Source organism: Equus przewalskii, chromosome 3, assembly GCF_037783145.1.
Source record: "Equus przewalskii isolate Varuska chromosome 3, EquPr2, whole genome shotgun sequence".
NCBI lineage: Eukaryota > Metazoa > Chordata > Mammalia > Perissodactyla > Equidae > Equus > Equus przewalskii.
The window spans coordinates 112,631,900-112,651,439 of NC_091833.1; the positions used below are offsets into that span (position 1 = coordinate 112,631,900).

At 51.2% G+C, this 19,540-nt stretch overlaps 2 protein-coding genes across 14 annotated transcripts in view; one reads left to right on the forward strand and one right to left on the reverse strand.

Moving 5' to 3' along the window:
* The window catches only part of NSG1 (neuronal vesicle trafficking associated 1), a 31,837-nt gene extending 28,915 nt beyond the window's left edge, over positions 1 to 2,922 (forward strand). The window contains exon 5 of the mRNA XM_070613274.1: positions 1,077 to 2,922. Within this exon, the coding sequence (XP_070469375.1) occupies positions 1,077 to 1,277 (201 nt within the window). The 3' untranslated portion in view covers positions 1,278 to 2,922. The remainder of the gene's footprint in view (positions 1 to 1,076) is intronic.
* STX18 (syntaxin 18) overlaps positions 2,819 to 19,540 on the reverse strand; it is a 128,114-nt gene continuing 111,392 nt past the window's right edge. For 11 of the 13 annotated variants that reach the window (XM_070613268.1, XM_070613269.1, XM_070613264.1 and 8 more), the window contains 5 exons: positions 19,048 to 19,136; positions 9,525 to 9,583; positions 7,297 to 7,366; positions 4,719 to 4,799; positions 3,372 to 3,970 (listed from right to left, as the gene is read on the reverse strand). In XM_070613268.1, coding sequence (XP_070469369.1) covers positions 3,875 to 3,970; positions 4,719 to 4,799; positions 7,297 to 7,366; positions 9,525 to 9,583; positions 19,048 to 19,136 — 395 coding nt within the window. In that variant the 3' untranslated portion in view covers positions 3,372 to 3,874. Of the gene's footprint in view, positions 3,971 to 4,718; positions 4,800 to 7,296; positions 7,367 to 9,524; positions 9,584 to 19,047; positions 19,137 to 19,540 lie in introns of all 13 variants that reach the window. The other 2 variants (XM_070613259.1, XM_070613272.1) reach the window with 2 other exon arrangements.

Here is a 19,540-nt window from a genome sequence, read left to right on the forward strand (position 1 = left end):
GCCCAGAACCTGTTCCTGTCATATCCACTCGCATCCCATTGACCATACTTAGTCCCAGGGCCTCACCGGGCTACAAGGAGCGCTGAGAAATGTGGTGTTTAGCTGGGTACCACGGGCCCACTTCACTCCGGGAGGACACGTGGTGGAAGACGGTTCCCAGCCCCACCGTGCCTTCCTGTGGGCTCAGTGAACGTGCTGAGACAGTGTGCTCCAAGCAGCTGGTGGGCGGTGGCTCCTGGATTGACAAGGAGAGGCAGCCCTGGGCCCCAGGCCCCTTATAGGCTGAGAACTATGGACTGAGCCCTCCCCAAACGCCCCTACAACAGAATTCCACGTATAACCTCAGGGATTTCCAGTCATCTGAACCCCACCTCCCCAAGGCTGTTCCATGGCCTGTGAGGACAGGCCTCTTCCTTAGGGGACAGCTGGCTGCCTGGGACACCCCACCCCCACAGGCAGTCTTGGTCCTCAGTGACTTCCTGCTGCACCCTGGATCACAAGGTCACCCTCACACTCCCTGACAGGACCCTGCAGGTGGTGTGTGGCCTGACCCCCTGACCCTTTCCTTCTTTTCTGGCATTCCCACCGCGCTCCCACTCCTCTGTTCTGGCCACTGGCCTGCCTTCAGTCTCCTGCCCCAGGCCTGTCTCCTTTGCCCTCCCTCCCGCTCAGCTGGCTGAGGCCTAGGAAGGAGCCAGCTCACTGGAAGCCTTTCTGACTTCCCTTCCTTCACTAGTTGAGTATGTTGTTTCTGGTGGGCACGTCAAAAGCTTCATCCTAGGAGATTTAAAATGGCTAGCGTAAGATCCTCAGTGAGGTAGGAAGGCCTGTTGTCCCATCACACACATGGCCTTGGAGCCCAAGTGCCCCTCCATCGTGGCCTCGTTAAACATGTCTCTTCTGCTATGATCTAATCGGTGGCTGTGCCCTGGGGGCCAGATCCATGCCCACTTTTGCTTATCTGTGTCTCTCCTCCGGGCCCAGGGAAGGTGCTCAGTAAGCACGTCGGGTGTTAAGTGGACACGCGGTATCCCTCCTCATCGAGGGGTGCGCCTCAGCAGCCTCTTGTCTTTCAGAGCACCCAGTGCATTCCAGAAGGCTTGGAGAGCTACTATGCGGAGCAAGACTCCAATGCCCGGGAGAAATTTTACACCGTCATAAACCACTACAACCTGGCCAAGCAGAGCATCACCCGCTCGGTGTCGCCGTGGATGTCTGTTCTGTCGGAAGAGAAGCTGTCGGAACAGGAGACGGAAGCTGCGGAGAAGTCGGCCTAGCGAGATGGGCAGGTTCCTTACAATGTGTCACTTGAAGGTAACAAAGGGACTTTGAGGGACATTTCATTAAATATAATTATGATAATTTAGAGGTTATCATTTATGGTGCAACTGCTTCTGTTTGCTAATGCTGCTTTGCAAATAAAACTTGCTGCAGACCCCCCATGGGCATACAATCAAGTGCATATCAGCATTGCTTAAAGAGCTCCGACACCGTCTTTCATGTTAAGGAATCTTAATTTAGCAACTTTACTGGGATTTATTGGATGCTCTCAAAAAACAAATTACAATGGATACGCAAGGGGTTCGGACTTCAGATAAATAATGCATTTTGTGATACTGATTTTTTAAAAGCGACCTTGCTGTTTGCAAACCTGCCTCCATAGCCATATCTAGAGTGACCCCTTGCTTTGCTCAGAGCGAGCTGCACTTCACGTCTCTTCCACCCGCCATCAGATGGCCACAGTGCCGATCGCCAAGACGCGCTGTAGTGAGTGGGGTCAAGAAGGAAGGAGAAATGACTTTGGGTGGCAGATGCTGCCTCTCCTCCCTGTGCTCATCCCTAAGTGTGCAAGTGCACTGCCACAAGGCACACTCAGGTGGTTCTATTATTGCTGTCAACAGAACGCACTCAGTTGCCTCTGGCGTTGGCATCTTGGTACGGAGGGCTCCACTGGGTAGAGAGGCTGTTTCACTCGAGTGCATGCAGACTGTGTCAAAAAGCATGTGAGCTGCAGGGACTCTGGAGAGACAGGACCCCGGGCTCTAGGCTGCGGAACTGCCCTCGCTGTAGGTAGTCCGTCTGCTCTGTGACGTGCTGAATAGGAATGAAACCCCACTGGCCCTTTTGTTCACTTGATTATGAATAAATCTGCACCAATAGCCCTGTTAGCAAGTCAGTTTTTAAAGAATCAGCTGGGTGGGAAAAGTGAAAATGTAATTGCTGGTCAGATAAAACAGATATAACTGCTTTGCTGTCAACAGGCAGGAAAGGCTGGTGGGGGCTGGTGTGGCACCTTTCAAATCCAATTATGACATTTCAAGTCACAATCTTTGTAAGAAAATTATGTTTAAACCTGAACCTTGACATTAAAGTATATGTTTACAAAATTGCCAGTTAGATAAACTAAGTGTGTAAGACAGTTAAGTAGAAAGATTCACAGACATTTTCTTCCATGTTATTTGAATGTGTTGTTTCTGGTGGATATGTCAAAAGTTTCACTGTTTTTTAGTAGATCAAAAATAAATGACAAATAGTGTAAGATCTGTTGTGAACAAGCATGGTGATCATTTTCAGCTCCATTACTATTTCCTGAAATGTGCTTCTGAAACGTAAACTATATTTTATTATCAAGGGTGTTTTGAAACAATGACTGTGAGCTCAGAGCAGTGGGTGTGCACTGTGGAGTCGTGTGCTGTGACGGAGGCCGTGAAGCTGTGGGGAATGTATAGAGCAATAACTTCGTGCCAGAACTCTTCCGCATAGATAGATCTGTAGACGAAGCTGAGCCTATGTAAACACAGTGCCAAGGCCACCCCCATTTGTCTGTTCTAGTAGACGTGTACTTTATTGACTGTAAATTCATTCACATGTAACTTTTGACATTTTCACTCTGTGCGAATAAAGAACACGAGGATCCCTGTGGCTGCGCGGTGGACCGTCTGTACAGCACATGCTGTTCGCGAGCAGCAGTGCAGAATCCGCCCCCGTGTGAGGCAGGGCCCCGAGGACACCGGGATGCTCTCTGCATGTGGCTGCAGATGCCTAGTGCTTCCAACTACAAAAAGACATTTCTGTTTATGTTTCCTAGAGGGTCAGGTGTACAGGCCCCAGAGCAGCAGGCCCAGCTCCTTCTCTGAAGAAAAGCTCCTCGGGCCCCCGTGGCAGGAAGTCAGGCCTCCCACGCCCCCTGCCTGCCCTGTGAGGAAAGTGTCCGGGGCAGCACCTCTGGGAGGAGCAGGCCCCCCCTTGCTAAATGCCCCAGGGTCTGTCCCCACACTTCTTCCCCGACAGAAGGCAGGCAGGCGTCCACTGACTTTCTAAACTTGGAGCCAGTGACAATATGTTAAGTGGCTGTAATCGTATTTAGTAGATTACCAAGGCAAAGGTGAGTTTTATTTTCTACTTGGCTCAGGCAGACAAGAAGCCACAGGAAACAAAGAAGCGATCGTTTGTTGTGAGACGTTATTAGCCAGGGCTCTTCCCTGAAGCCACCAGGCGGGAAAGGCTGGTGCCTTCCTGTGAGCCCTGGACAGCTGGCGGAGCGGGAGGTGGCCTCCCGTTCAGGTGCAGGTACCAACGAGCGCCTCTCCGTGTCGTCCATCTGGCCTCAGGACTGCCGCCACAGAGTACTTTCAGTTCGCGGTGTTTTCTTTCTCAGCTACTAAACAGTCTTCAAAGCACAGGTTGGGGCATCCCTTTGATGACAGGACATGTCTGTCCCAGCCCCCCTCCCTAAATGGCTCTGTGATAAAATCTGGTCACAACCACACTCTCGGGCTAGAGACACACAGCAGCGCCCTGTTGGCCAGAAGTGACCGGGTGGAAGTTCCTGTAGCGCACCACCGCCCGAGGCCAGCAGGCACGACATCCCAGCCTAGCTGTCGTACCAGTCGAGGAAGAGCAAGGAGAAGGAGCACATCACCAGGAAGAAGAGGACCCACACTCGGAAGCCGGCGTTGTTTTTAATGGCCTGGGGTGGGGGACAGGAGCACAGGTATTTTTACCACACAGGATTTGGGTTTACAAGGCCCTCAAATGCTTCATCTGTTTGCATGCACTCTCCCTATCTTGGTGTGTATTGCTTGACCCTAAGCTTACCTTGAATACATGGCTTAATAAGCAAAACCACAAAGTGGGTTTAAAACCCATCAGAAGATAAACAGGTTGTATTTCCCTCACTGGTTAGCCAGTATTCAGAGGTCTTGCACAATTCCCCGGGAAACACGACAGTCCAGAAATGGCGCATGTGTGCCCCAGGGTTAAAACCACCTGCTTAGGCTTGGAGCTTAGGCTTGGAGCACTGTGTCTACCCTGCCTGGTGTTCCCAGCAACGCGCTGGCAGGGGCGCCCAGGAACACTCCATGTCAACCCCAACCTAAGGACCACACTCAGAAGACATGCCCTCAACACAGACGACTCCGTAAACAGCAGCCAGAGCGCTGGCTCTCGGCGGGGCTCCAACAAGCTTCTCCAGTGGGGCCAACCCCTGGAGTTAGGGAGCTGGTCTGACCCTTGCCGAGAGCGACCCCACGTGCCCCAGAGGGCTCCTGTGGAGGGGGCAAGCCATTGCCTTGGTAACAGTGGGGCCCTGGGCTTGGCGGGGATGGAATGTGACCATCCAGTGCACGGCTGTGAGACCAGCCTGCCAGTGAAGCAAATGCTACTGCCTGGACTCAGTGCCACGCCAAGTCAGACTCGGGGGCCCAAAGAGTACCCACCTCTCTGATGTCTTCGTTGCCCTCCTTTATGTTCTCAGTTGCCCCTACAACTAATTGGTGAATGCTGTCAATCTCAGCTTCCTGTGGAAGAAAAGAGTGGCAGATAAACACAGCCACCTCCTCCTCCCCAAGCATACTTCATGATAAACTGGTAACCGCCACTTACTAAGGGCCCAGGGCTTTATACACATGAACCCAGGAATCCTCACAGCACCCCAGAGGGTAGGCAGCACCCCCATTTTCCAAAAAGGAAACTTAAGGTTCAGAGAAGTTTAATAACTTGCCCAAAGTCACACAGCAACCAAGTGGCAGGACTGGGATTGGACCCCAGGGCCCCTTCCACCCCAGCTGCTGCCTCTCCTGTGCCACTCGCCGGACAGTAAGGGACAAACACATAAGAGCTGGTGGTTACAGAGCAGCCACCACATGCCCAGGGCTTTCCCTCCAGTCTCTCATTTATTCCTCATGAAGTACAGAGAAGGCAGCTTCAGAGCACAAGTGCTGTCAAACACACATGCTGGCTTCAGCAAAGTGCTCTGGGTTTCACTATCGTATCTCTAAAGAAAAAGCTAAAATCTAAAAAGCAAAAGGGAATGCAGGATGCTTCCAAAAAATGTTACTCCAGATACTTGGAAAGCTTCAGAACTGCAGGATCCTGGTCCGGCACGTGGAACATCCGGCTAATAAGCACCCGCCACTCCACACGGGAGTCAACAATGCCAGGCGGGCCTCAGGAGCAGGGGTCTCTCCCCTTGCGTTAGGCGGGGGCAGGAGCGGGGGAAGGGAGGGAGAAATGCACGCTAGTGCGGGTTTCAGAGAAACCTGACCAACAGAACTGGAGAGGAAGGCAGGCTCTCCAGCCCGACTCCATGCAATGAATGTTACGTGGTCCAAGGACACGGGCCAGCGATCGCTTTGCTCTAGAATCGCCTGTCTGGAGAATCTCACAGTGGGTGCTAACTGAGCACTGCCAGTGTTCTATGAGAGAAGCCAGCATGAACAACCCTGCAACACAGACGGACAGGGCAAGACAGACCCAGCTTTTCTGGGGTCCTAGAAACTCCTGAGAAGCCAGGCAAGGCCCGAGCGCACGCTCTGGGAATCCCTCCCCAGGCGGAGCCCGAGCGGCTGGGGTGTGGAGAAGCTGGGCTGTGGGGTGAGCGGCTCCTTTCTGCCACCTCGGGCACACAGCCAGGACTCTGGAATAGCTGCTTCCGAACTGAATCAACTTCCTGACCAAGAACCAGCTGTCAGTGGCCACCGGTACTCCTTCCTCAGCAGCTGGGCTGGGCGCAGGAGCGCCAGGACCGGGGCAATGCTGACTTTTACTGCATTTTGCCAACTGAAACCTCAGCGTTTCACTGCACGTAAGGTACACAGCGGTGAAGTCCCCTTTGCCAGCAGCTACTGGCTGTGCTGGGGACACAGTGCATCACCCACATCTGTCGCAGCCACACCTAGAAGTCACAGAGTTCCCACATACTGAGCCTGCTGCGTACCAGGAGTGGGTCAGGCACTTCCTGTTCCCTGGCTCTGAGAGTGAGGCAGGGGACACCTGCCCCATTTTGGAGCAGGGAGCGGGGCTCAGGAGAGCCCCAGGTCACACGATGTGTGCTGGGGAGCCCCGCTCAGAGCAGTCTGTCGGACTTGCCCTGGCCTCTGAGCTCTTTCTACCATGCTGAGCTGCCTCTGCAAACAAGTCGTGTGATCTGAGAGGGAGACTGAAGGGTTGTGTGCCAGGCGGCTGAACTGACGGCCATCAGGCTTCGAGGTGAAGCCTCAGCACACTGCTTCAGCGTGCTCTTACACATGGCAGCTCACATGAACCAAACCTTCCAAACTGTCGTTAGACTATGTGCCTAACTTACAGTGATTTGACTCCGGCTGTGTGGTTTAGGGGCGTTCTGTGAGTGGAGTATCTTAAGCCAACTAGTCAGTTTAACACAGTGGAGAAAAGTGATTTTGTCTTTCAAACCCTTCCACAGTCTGTGGATGCTTAAAAAAGGGCAAATTTATCAGGTCTCTAAAAATTTTGCCAGTTACCGGCTGAAAGACTTTCAGAACGGCAGGCAGGGAGAAACAACATGAAAATCCACCTAAGAGAACAATGATGGTTCCTGCGAGAACACGACACCCAACGTGGCACGGGCCTGGCATTTGAAAAGCTACTCCCCATCAGACCTTGTGCCGGGCTCTTGTCATGGGTTATGGCTGAACCTTCCAACAGCCCTGCAAGGGCCCCTCCTTTTTACAGATGGGAAAGCCGTGCTCAGAGAGGCTGCCCAGCTTACCTGAAGGCATCCAGACCCTGATCTGCCAGAACCTCCTCTGTGTGCCACGGCACGGGGCGGATGTGGGCCCAGCCTGGCTGGCCAGCAGCTCCCATGTGCAGAGCTCCCCAGACACAAAGCCCTCTCAGGGGGTGACTGGCTCTCCCCCGAGACACTCTGCGCGTGCACACTGGCCAGCAGCACCCACTCTGGGAGCGCAGGACAGAGGCCAGGCGACCTCAGGAGAAGTGCCCTGAGTTCTTTGGATAGTCCTCTTAAGCTAAAACTTAAAAACTGTTTTTTCTTACCTGTTGTAAAACCTTTTCTGTGAATATCTCTTGGAGTCTGGAAATTTCAACCACTTTCCCTTCAATTTGCCTTCATTAAAAAAATAGATTACATATTAACTATTAGTACTTGGTAATCTTAACAGAAATGTCACACATTTCTAAAGAAATTGTCTCTTCTAAATACGAGGGAAGGGGACACCATGTCATCCGTGAGAGAGGGAGTGGACACCAGGTCATCTGTGAGAGAGGGAGGGACAGCATGTCATCTGTAAGAGAGGGAGGGGACACCATGTCACCCATGAGAGAGGGAGGGGACACCATGTCATCCGAGAGAGAGGGAGGGACACCATGTCACCCATGAGAGAGGGAGGAGACACCATGTCAGCCGAGAGAGGGAGGGGAGGGGACAACACGTCATCCGTGAGAGAGGGAGGGGACAACACGTCATCCGTGAGAGAGGGAGTGGACACCAGGTCATCCGTGAGAGAGGGAGGGACACCATGTCAGCCATGAGAGAGGGAGTGGACACCAGGTCATCTGTGAGAGAGGGAGGGACACCATGTCAGCCGTGAGAGAGGGAGTGGACACCAGGTCATCTGTGAGAGGGGGAGGGGACACCATGTCATCCAAGAGAGAGGGAGGGGACACCATGTCATCCGTGAGAGGGAGTGGACACCAGGTCATCGTGAGAGAGGGAGGGACACCAGGTCATCCGGGAGAGAGGGAGGGACACCGTGTCATCCATGAGAGAGGGAGGGGACGCTGTGTCACCTGAGAGAGAGAGGGACACCAGGTCATCCGGGAGAGGAGGGAGGGGACTCCAGGTCAGGCTCAGGGAAGGCGGAGACGGCAGAGGGAGGTTCACCTTACTTCCCATTCCCCTGTCATGTCTCCCAGCTTCATGAGGTGCACTGGACTGTTTGGAAATGTGCCCTCCCACGTGAGTCGACCCACAGTGCCCCGGCCTTCTGGGTCAGTGCGTGGGGCCAGAAGCACACGGCCCCATCCCAGTCTCCTAATAGTAAGGCCTGTGCCTAGCCTACTAACCACAGTAACACGTGGTGGGGATGCAAAAGAAAACCTCCGAATATGGTGATGACCCAACTTTGTCACTGCTCAGTAGGTTAACAGAAAGAGTTTATTTATCACTCACCCACACTCTACCAAAACAAAAAACTCTTCTGATTCCCTTGGAAAATAGATCTAGCTTCAGCAACTGAGTGTCTGAGCTTTTCTCTGTTTTCGGGGCAGCATGGATGCCCCTGGGGGTTAGTGAGGGGGTGGTGTATGGCCAGAAACAGACGAGGGACAGGGCTGAAGTTAACCACTGTCCCAGCACAGGCAGCGGCAGAAGTGGCAGGAGGGGAGAGGCTGTGGGGCAGTGAACGGAGCTGAGCCCAGGAGGGAGCGGAGGTGCTCCCCGGTATGTGAAGGCGGGCCTCAACTCCTTCCAGACCACATAAGGAGAGGAGGAAAGGAGACTTGGCAGGAAGAGCCAAGTGGAGCTGGGCTGGGGACAGTGAGAGGCAAGTCTCAGAGGAAGGTCTAGGAGGCCCCCTCGGAGGGCAAAGGCCACAGAAGCCCTGGGGGTAGCTGTCAGAGGGCAACATCTCTCCTCAGTCTCAGGGCTGTGTGGGTGCAACATCAGGAGTCCTTCTCTTTTGGGAAGTGCCCACAATGCAACAAGGGTTTCAGTGCTCTGCAAAGGCCCAGGCCTTCCTTTCAGAACGCTCCAGACATTCCCAGGGAAACAGGCCCCTGAATGATCTCCCTGGAGGGCCAGCGATGGTACACATGTGTGGCCACGGCCACTTGCCTTGTGTGTTGCTGATCCCTTTGGTGAGGGGGTGACCGGCCCAGTGGAGCCATTTGCAGGAGCAGGTTTCCCCTTGTCAGCTGTCACAAGGCCCCCCATTTCATCTTAGAGGATTAAATGTGAACAGCCACCCAACTGGTGGTGGTCATTATATCTGGTGATCCGTCTGCAGTCACTAAGTGACCCTTTTGGGTGGAGCAGCACCTGGAAGCCTCATAGCAGCAGGCAGGGGCTTACCTCCTACAGGCCCACAGGTTGAAGGGAGTCTGTGAACTTGGGCAGCATCCCCACACCCCCTCCATGGCTCAGGGGCACTGCATTTGGCCCAATGCATGTGGATGCCTGGACACCAAAGTAAATTAAAGAAGTTCCTAGTTTCTAGAAAAGTTGCAAACTAGGCCATCAGCTCACAAAGGAACTACATACATACCTCACTTCGTCAAACAGGCTGTTCATTTCACCGATGAGGCGCTGATTTTCCTGTTCAAACTGGGGAAACAAACACATTAAGGATAACATCAGACTGCACTTCAGTCTCAAAAGCGATGCAGCCAAAGGCAAGTGTGCAGCAAGCTGTCTGTACAGAAATCTCTGATTCATCCTCCGGGAGGCACCACTGAGTCCCTATTCCAGCACGGAGCAACATGGCGTTGCTGGAAGGCCCTGAGCAGTGGTGTGACAATATCCCTGCTTCAGGAAGAAAATGAAAATGCGACGGACAGCTGGGCTGCCTGTGGCTTGACTTTTCCCTCCCATTCATTTGAGCTGCAACTATGCAAGCCGACTATGATGATGGATGGAGAGCACAGGGAGCGTGGGTCGGCCTCAGTTATCCTTCTTGCCCTCTCCTCTGGGCTCCCACGGGCCTTTGCTTCCTGCCTCTGGCACCTTGACCTTTAAACGGCGCAGTGAGGTTGAGTGGCTTTGCTGAGGGCAGGGCAGTGGCAGACTACACTGGGATGCAGTCTGATTTCAGAGCTCTGCCCATGGCCGATCCATAACAGGGACAGGCCCAGGAGCCAGAGAAGCTGCATTCCTAGTGCTCAGGCTGGTGACCAGGCTTCAGGGCTCAGTCTGGGTGAAGATGGCCACCCTGCGCCTGACAGCCAGGGAGCTCGTCAGAGCTGAGTTACCTCAGGAGAGAGGTCAGCTGCCCTCCTGGCCATTCTTACTAACTGGATTCTGGCCAAACAAAAGCATGGAGCATCTGAAGCTTCCCCACAGTATGGGCCAGGACAGTCTCCTCCTTCCCCTCATGGACAAGACCAGCAACTCTGTCCTCGTGTGCCCACTCAACTCCCTGAATGCGCAGACAGGCAGGAAGCATCCTCCATCTCCTGCCCCACATCCCAGAGACCCAGCTCAAATGCCACCTTCTTCATGACACCATCCCTGGCCCAAGCTCAAAGTTCTTTGTCATTTTTCTAATCTTGGCCTAACATCTTCTGAAAACCTCTTAGGATACTAATCACTTGCTGCCTTGTCCCAAACTCTGTGTGACTATGAGCTGCTCGAGGGTGAGAACCATATTGAGCTCAACTTTGAAAAAGCATCATACGGGGCCAGCCCCGTGGCCGAGTGGTCAAGCTCGCATGCTCCACTTTGGCGGCCTGCGGTTTCGCCAGTTTGGATCCTGGACGCAGACATGGCACCGCTCATCGGGCCATGCTGGGGTGGTGTCCCACATGCCACAGCTAGAAGGACCCACAACTAAAAGTATACATGTATGTACTGGGGGGCTTTGGGGAGAAAAAGGAAAAATAAAATCTTTAAAAAAAAAGAAAAAAGCATCATTCATGTTCTTTCTTTCACATCTGTTAAACCTGCAGGCACGCCCATAAATATTTTCTGAGGCATTCTCTGCGCCAGGTGCTGTGTAGAGGAACAAAACAAAGGCAAGCCCTTGCTCTCCAGAGGCTTTGCAAACTGACTGCAGACCTGGTTCTCATTTGCTTAGTAAAGCAACAAAGGAGAAAGAAGGTAATACTTCTGGAATTCACGATGGCCACCATGGGCCTGCGCGCATCTCACACGCAGGGACTCAACGTTCTCCCTCACCAACCCCGTCTCCCTCCCATTTCCCCAGGGAGGGACCGAGCTGTGCTCTCACCTCTGCACCCACCCATGCTGCTCCCTTTGCGACACCTCCTCACCCCTCCTTGTGTTCCCTAACCCCCACCTCTGCCTTGCTCACTCCACTCACTGGAGACTCAGGGAGCCTCTGTTCCTCTGGGCAGGGCCTCCTCAGCTGTCCTTCTCATCTCCAGCCCCTCCCCTAGGCACTCAGCACCGCGCTCCATGCTCGCACCCTCCCTTCCTGTCGGCCAGTTTTACCTGACATGCTTGCTGTACTCATTCCTCCCCTGTCGTCTAAATTCCGCCCCCATACTCTCTCGCTCGCCTTCAATCTGTCGTTCACTTCTTGGTCAAAGTGATCTAAAATGCCAGTCATGCTTACAGATCAGGTCCAAGGAGCAGTGTTCCCCATGACCCCGCCACTGCCCGCCTCCGTGGGCATCTCCTGCTATCCCCACCTCAAGTCTGCGCAGGCTGGCTCTCAGCCTAGGATGGCTTTATCTCCCGGCTGGGGAACTCCGAACGGTCCCTCGAAACCCAACACAGGCACCTTCTCAGTGACCAGACCTTGAGGCAGATTCAGTCACTTTCTACCGCGCCCTCTCTCTTTCTGAAAAGCTCCCCATAGTTGACTCCAGCACTGCACTTCTCACACTGGTGCAGGGGCCCATCTCCCTCCTGGGGCAGGGTGCTCTTTCTTCTCTGGGCCACGAGCCCAGTGTAGGGCCTGACATTTCTCAGCCCCAGCTGCTTGTCAAAACACAAGAGGCCTCCACTCCATCCCAGACATCCTGGGTCAGAAAAGGCGGGAGGTGGCCAAGCTTCTGGAGTGGGGGAGTGCTGGGCAAGCTCCCTGCAGGCCCACCTCAGCCAGTCAGGCTGCCCTGCTGGCTACTGATGGTGCTGCCATGGCCTGTCGAATTATGCATCAAAAAGGCTATTTAAGAGAAAAGAAATTTCACTTTTGAGTTTGAAAGTATCAGTTCTGTTAACTGTCAACTCAGCAGCTACTTAAAAGTCCAGTATTTAAGGAGCAATACAATTACTTCTGCAGGTAGGTTCTAACTGGACTAATTCAGGTCCCACTCGGCTTGTTGGGATTTTTTTGGTGGGGAGAATTTTTTTGAATTTTTCTAATGATGGAACATGGCCCTAACCTTTTAAATCCACAGTCCTTTTACGTTTTTAAACTGTTCCTAAACAAAACTAACTACAGGTTCAAGGTGATTTAGGAACTGGAGCGTTCCTCGGGAACAAAGCTTTCTCTGTGCCCCCGACTTGAGGGCATGTGGCAGTGCGCTGCGTTTCCTTTCAGGCCTCTGGGTAACTGCGGCTTCGCAAGGGCTCCTGTTGGCAGCAGTCAGCACTGGGACCAGATTCTGGCTCCAATTTCCTTCCAACCCATGGGATCCTGATGCCATGGAAGAAATACCCAGTCCCTGGAGGAAGTGGGAGAAACAAATGCCTCAGGGGATCAAGCAGTGATAAGGGCTGAAGAGAGATGTCTGCCAAAGGCAGGAGCTTTAAGGAGAGCAGCCTCCATTCAGAGGACTGCCGTTTTTAAAAAACCACAAGACCTGTCTCCCAAGCCAAGTGCAGGGTAGCCACTTAATGAGATCTGGCAGGGCCCAGGCAGAGGCAGTAACGGCCAGGCTGCTGACGACATTCGCTTGTACCAGGTTTCAGGATGGTTTCCGATGTTGTCTCAATGGCAGACCTCACCCTCACTTCTCATCTGCTGAGGAAGGTGGGGAGCAGCCAATGCTAGGCAGCAGCGGTAGGCGGTGGGTATGCCAGGGGCCTTGTGGGAACTGCTCAGCTGACCCTGGGCCACTCACTGGACTTCAGGGTGGCCTGTCAGCTTCTCTCTCTGAACAGATGTGGTGAGTCTCCTCCTTTCCTGCCTGATTCTGAGGGTGGGGAAGGATGGCTCCTTCACCTTCTAGGCTGAATGACCTTGGGCAGCTAACTTAACCTCTCTGTGCCTCTGTCATCACTAAAATTGGGAAATAATAGTGTTTAATTCATAGAATCATTAGGAGGAAGACGTGCTAATACATGTAAGTTGCTTACCAAAGTACATGGCACACAGTAAGCCCTCACTAAATGTTAATTATTATTATTCAATCTCTCTTGAGTCAGATTCCGTATGTGCAAAATGAGTCAGTAAATGCTTTGAAGGCCCCTTCCACCTCTCAGTTTCAAATTGCAGAGGGCCGCTGTGACTCCTGGTCATTTCACTCTCAGGCATGAGAAATGTGTACACAGTGTCGTCTGCTGGGGCTCACTGGCAGCCACAGCAGCTGGTGTCTGTGTCCCCGCAGAGACAAGTACTTCACAAGGTGCAATGCTGAAGGAGAGGCCTCATCTCCACGGTCAGCACCACGGACAGGGGCACCTATAGGCCCTGGGAAGACAAACCCACCATAGTCTATGAAACACTTTGTCCATCGATGTGAGTCACTGAAAAGAGGATGAGGCCTAGAAAATGGGTAAGGTGGGCGAGTAGAGTCCTACAAGCGTGACAGTAACCAGCCCGCCACTCTGGGCTCCCTGCCATGGCCCATTTCGCTTCATACTGTTTAGATCTCACACCAAAATACAATACTTTCCCTCAGTGCCAACTAATGCCCCCAGCAGCTTCCCCTTAGCCCCCTAACCACAGTGGTAGGCATCATGTTTAAAAGTCTAGGACTTGGGAGCTCCCTGTAATATGGGGCCAGCAATAGTCCCTACCAAATGGGGTGGCATAAATTAATGAACACTGAAGTGCTTGGAGCGGTACATATAACATAAGGTGTGTGTTACATGAATGTTAAGCAATACTATTTAATTGCTTTATTCCATTTAGAAGTCACTCAGACTTTCAAACAGGGGCCCACAAAAGGGTTTATAATCTGGTTTAAAGGATACAAATCTACATTGCGAACACACTGTTACAGAAACTTTTCTAATCTAATCCTCTTTACTACGGTTTTAAAAAGAAAATCATTCCCACAAAAGCCACTGAGGATAAAATGAGGCCAGAAGTATCTGCACTGCCCAGAGCCAAGAGCAGCTAACTGAACCAGAGACCAGGAACCCACAGGGGCCAGAAGCCATGGGCTTAACCTGGAAAGCAGTCTGCCCCTTGGCTCAAGAGCCCACCACCCAGGCCCTCCCTGGGCTCTGCCAAGTGTGCTCTTTCTGTGCCAAACGCTGTCGCACTCATCTGCAACCCTCACCTTGATCCCAACCCGTGTCACTGTGAACCTGCCAGGGTCTGGACTCCAGCCCTCGCATGGCGCTCAGATTCTACCAACAATTCTTGTGTTCTCAGTGTGTGAGCTGAGCCTGGCCACAGACTGCAGGCCCTGTCAGCTAGCCGCCTTGTGCTTCCAGGGGCCAAGGACACCTTTCATGTGGATTTAAGAACAGAAGTCACATTCATGTCTTTAAAAATTATCGCAAGGAATATATGCAGGTGGTTTCACAGGTAAAATGAATGTAGGCTTAGAAAAGGAGGTATTTTCTCAATGTAACATCAGAAAACAATTTGGCTCCACTTGGCCTGACCACAAAACATCTGCTTATATTAACTCAAAGGCATTAATATACCTGTATCATGAGTTATAAATGGAAGTTTATTGTGCAGATCATAGAATACTCTGCAACCATTTTGGAACATGTTAACAACTAATCCTATGGGTGAAATAATGAATTAAATTGCTATTATAGGGCTTAATTCATTATTTTACCCTGAGGAAAAATTCCAGAACAGTGATTATGAATTATGATCACAATTTGCTAAAACACTTTCCAATTTAAAACCAATAGCAGAGTACTTCTTTCTCTTTGTTTTCAGGGTTGAGCCTTTTAGTAAGATTTGGGTTAGACTAAGAAGATATGGCACTTAGCTACTATTCCTAATTAAGAAAGAAGTTAGCTGAACATTAAATAGCTTGTCATAAAAGTACTCAACCTGATGTCCTTTTGCCCAATCCACTTGCAGTAATGCAGTAAAAATCAGGGCGGTCTTGCTAGTTCTGCTAAGTCACTGACACTGCAAAGCCTAAAGGACTAGCATTATTGGGAATGGTCTTTGGCAAGCTTTTAGACAATGATTCAGTTAGGACACTAAGATGAAATGGAAGTGGGATGCATCCATAGTCATTATGGAAAGAAGAGTCTTATGAAATGAACCTTTATTTTTCACATAAATTAGCTGAATCACACCCGCACACGTGCAGTGAAGGCAAGAGAGCACAGGCACAGCAACAGCTTCTCCGTGTGGGGGCCAACACTGGCTGGGCTGTGGATTCTTACTAAGTGAAAGTTCAGTGGGGCTAATTTTCTTGCCACAAATTACACAGACGGTAAGTGATATAAAGAGGATTCATAACCAACTCTGTCTAGTCCCAAAGCCCATGTCCTTTCCCTCACGGGACTGAGCATCAGTTGCTTATAGATATCCTTGCTGCCAGCCTTCCCCTGGTCCACCCTTCACACACGTAGAGGCTCGTAAGTCATGCGTCTGCAAGGTTAACAAACCTCTGCCACTCACCACTGCCTACAGGAGAAAGGCAAACGACTACTGTTATTCTAGCTATTTCCTTTAGGCAGAGTAGTGCAGTGCATTAAAAAAAGCTCTAAATAGAAGGTAAAATTCTACTTAAATACAAATGGTTTCTTTCTTAACAAAAAGATAGTGCTATACACATTTTTATCTCTAGCAAAGATATGTGGTCATGCTACAATATTTGGGGGAACATGACATCATTTTCATTAATAAAATTACTTTGTACAAATTTAAGGAAAACTACGAGATTTTAAGGCATTTTTGCCATCATTTGGCTCTAGGAAGGAGCATGATCTAACTGTTCTTCGCTTTCACTTGGTGGCTTCTCCACGTGGCCTGCTCTCTAGTGGAGTGTCCCTGGGGTGATGTCCTTGGCCTTTCTCTTCTCTCCCCTACACACGCTGTTTCAGACGCCAGCAGTCAGATGTCTCCCGCATTTCCATCTCTAGCCCAAGCCCCGAGGCCAGGATCCCCCAGCCCACGAGACACCTCCCGCAGGCCTCCCACAGGCCTCAGACTCACACCTGTCTACCATGAAATTCATCTCCCGGCCAGCCCTCGCCTGCCCACCTTCTGTGTGCCCTCCCTTCTCCCCCTGCCGGCATCCTGTTTACCCAAGTTAGAAAGCTCCAGGCTCCTTCTCCTTCTCAGTTTCTCACACCCCTACTGCCCTCCAATGGATCACCAAGTCCAGTCCATTTCCCCTGACATAGCTCTTATCTTTGCCTTCACTGCCACTCTCTGGCCAAGGCCCTCCTCATCTCTCCACTGCACTGGGCAGCAACAGTGGCTGACCGGAATCCATGCTGCTGTCTTCCTCTAGCCACCTCTATACCTCGAGGCTTCCAGGTCACACATCTGCCTGGGTCTGGTGAGCACTGAGCACGTCCTCAAAGTCAGAGGGTGCATTCTGCAACATGAGAGAAGCTGAAGTGGAAGGCAGGGGCCTGGTAGGCCCCTCTAAGGTATTTGAGCTCAGAATTACTTTTGTCTATAAAGGACAAAGATAGCTCTGCTTATTATGTCACAGAAAGTACCACAGGCTCTGAGGAAGCGCCCCTAAAGTTCATCCCAGGAAAGTATGGCTAATAGTACCTTCAGTGGAATCAAGCTTCTGAGGTGCTATTTTAAAGGGAAACCATTCATCTGGGTGCATAAATAATTGTGAAACGGAACTGAGCATAAAGTATGTGTGAAACTCCATGGAGCTGCAGCTGCTGCTCTGCATGACCTTTGATCCTGCCCTGAGTGCAGCATGCACACCGCAGTCCTTCCCTGCACACGTGCAGCTGTGACCCAAGAGCCCGAGCGTACCCAGTTTCTTCCGCCCTGTGCAGGGGACAGCTGTTCTGCCTCTTTGCACAACCTGCCACTCTGAAGGAGAAGGGCTGAGAGAACTCAGTTACTGGCACCCACTGTGTGCCTGGCCCTGTGAGGCATGCACCTCAGTCAGCTCACTCAGTCGATAACCCCACTGTGAGTGCTGCAGGGGTTTCAGTCCTTCATGCAGGCTTGGAGAAGAAACAGGAGGTCTGGAGAGCAAGAGGATTCCAAAGCCAGTCCTCAGCCCCCGGTAGCCAATGTTCAAGAGAGCAGACACGTGCGCCTGGCCTCCCTTGCCGGGCCCGGCCTATAGACCTGCATTTGCGACCCCACTCCGTGGGGCCCCGAAGCCATTGGCTGACTCCTCTGCCAGGCTGCCACGTCAGTGTGTTACACAGCTCCTGCGCAGCCACATCACCTACACCACCAGATCCCACTGGGACTCCTGTGAGCTGGGATACGGTAAAAAGGCCCAGGGCGTGGAGCCAGGGCTCAGGGCACAGAGCGTGGCTCGGCTGCGCTGCTGGCTCTGGAGCCTTGGGAGGGCTTTGGAGGTTTTGTGCCTCGTTTTCTTCAACTGTATAGGAGAATAATTCCTACTGCACTGGGTTGCTATGAAGATTAAACAAGGCGAGATGTAAAAGGCTTGGCATGCAGAAGGTATTCCTAAGTATAAATAATAATAGTAATACTTAAAACTAGACAGAATATTCTAGTAGTTCCTGCTGATGATTCTGCTTTACCATTTAAAACACCTATAGCTTTAAATTATACTCAGAGTCACTCTTCCATTCAACAAAAGTTACCAACACTCTTCCAGGCTCTGGGAAGAAGGCACTGAGAGCAGACAAGATGCTGCTCTCACGGGGCCTGTATTCTAGTGCAGGGAGGAGGATGAGGAGGGGTACAGGGACAGAGTGGCTGGGGGCCACTTCAGGTTGGGTGGCCAGGGAAGACATCTCCAAGGACATAACATTTGAGTCCTGTAAGATGTGAAGATGACGGTGAAAAGAAGGGCTTGGCAGCACGAATGCCTCAGTCTGAGAGGCTTGAGGCTGGGAGAAGACTGGAGCCCTGGCTCACTCAACAGAGCTTTGGCTCGATGCTCCACTTATCTTCTTGAGAAGGAGACTTGGGTTGGAAATCTACCAACTGATTATTAATAAGCTCTAGCACTTATTGACTAGGGGACCTTGGGCAAGACACTTTCCTGCTTTTTGCCAAAGTTAAAAGGAGATGGTAAGGCCCCACCACCTCTTAGTGTGATTACTAAGAGTATCATGGAGAAAAAGAATACTTAGAAGCTCTGCCCGCTGTGAACTGCTGCAGAGATTAAGGTGCCGTCATTTGTCAGGTACAGCCGCTGGTAAGCGCAGTAGGTGGGAGCCAGCGTGTCAACTCTCTGGCAGAGGACAGTGCTAGGCGGGCAGCCCTAGGAAGCCTCAGGTCCGGGGGAGCTGTGCACAGGCACTGCTGGAAGTGAGCCGGGAGGGGTTCTTGCCAAAGCTATCCGTTTCCTTTCGAGACTCCCCCAAGGATGACAAACTAGAGTACCAGCAGCCAGGGGACAGGCAACTGGCAGGAGCTGTGTGAGCAGCTAAGGTGTCACTCTCTTCATTTTCCGTCGTTACTTATGCTTCCTTCACAGTACCACACCACCGGCACTTCAAACAATTGAAAAGCACCAGAGCAGCAATCATAAAAGACTCACTTAGTTTAGAAGACTATTTTACTCTGCTGAAAAGACATCTAATCTTAGTAAAAATATTCCGAGGCAATTTCGTCTTTAACTATGCTACTGCAAATTTAAAACATATGAAAAGCAAATTAAGAATTAGGAAATTATGTGGAAAAGATGTACCTAAAATATTTATTTATAATTTTAAAAACTCGGTATAAAAATCAGGGCCAGGGCACACAGGATGACGCCCTACTCAATGAAATACTCTTACTGAAAGTAGCTGGAAGTACACGACGAGGCAGAGAGGAGCTTTACCATTTGTATTTCCTCCGGCGATAACTCATCTTCACCTCTGCCATCTCCCCAGCTTCCCAATTCAGGTTGTGCTTCAGCTGGAATCTTTTCTGTTAAAAAAAAAAAGTTAAAAATAGACAGAAGGTAAAATATTCATTTTAGAATAGGCTGGTTTATCAGATGGAAAAGAAACTGACAGTTTTGTTCATATTCAATCTGTCGGCTAATATTCAGGCAGGGCAGCCCGATTCTCCTACGGTGTTTAGACCTGCATGTGCACGTGTGAGCATGGGTAGAGGGGACCTACGCACAGTTTCAGTATCGCAGTGATTTCAGCAGTGGTTGCAACCACATGGACGTTCTTCAGGACCAGTCTTCAAGCGCAGTTTACCTCTAAACTTACACCCATCATCCCTCGCCCTTCTAAAGACTGTAAAATATATGGGTATTTTGGTTGTAAAAAGAAAATTTTATATATATATACATAAAAATACTAGAAATGACATACCATTCC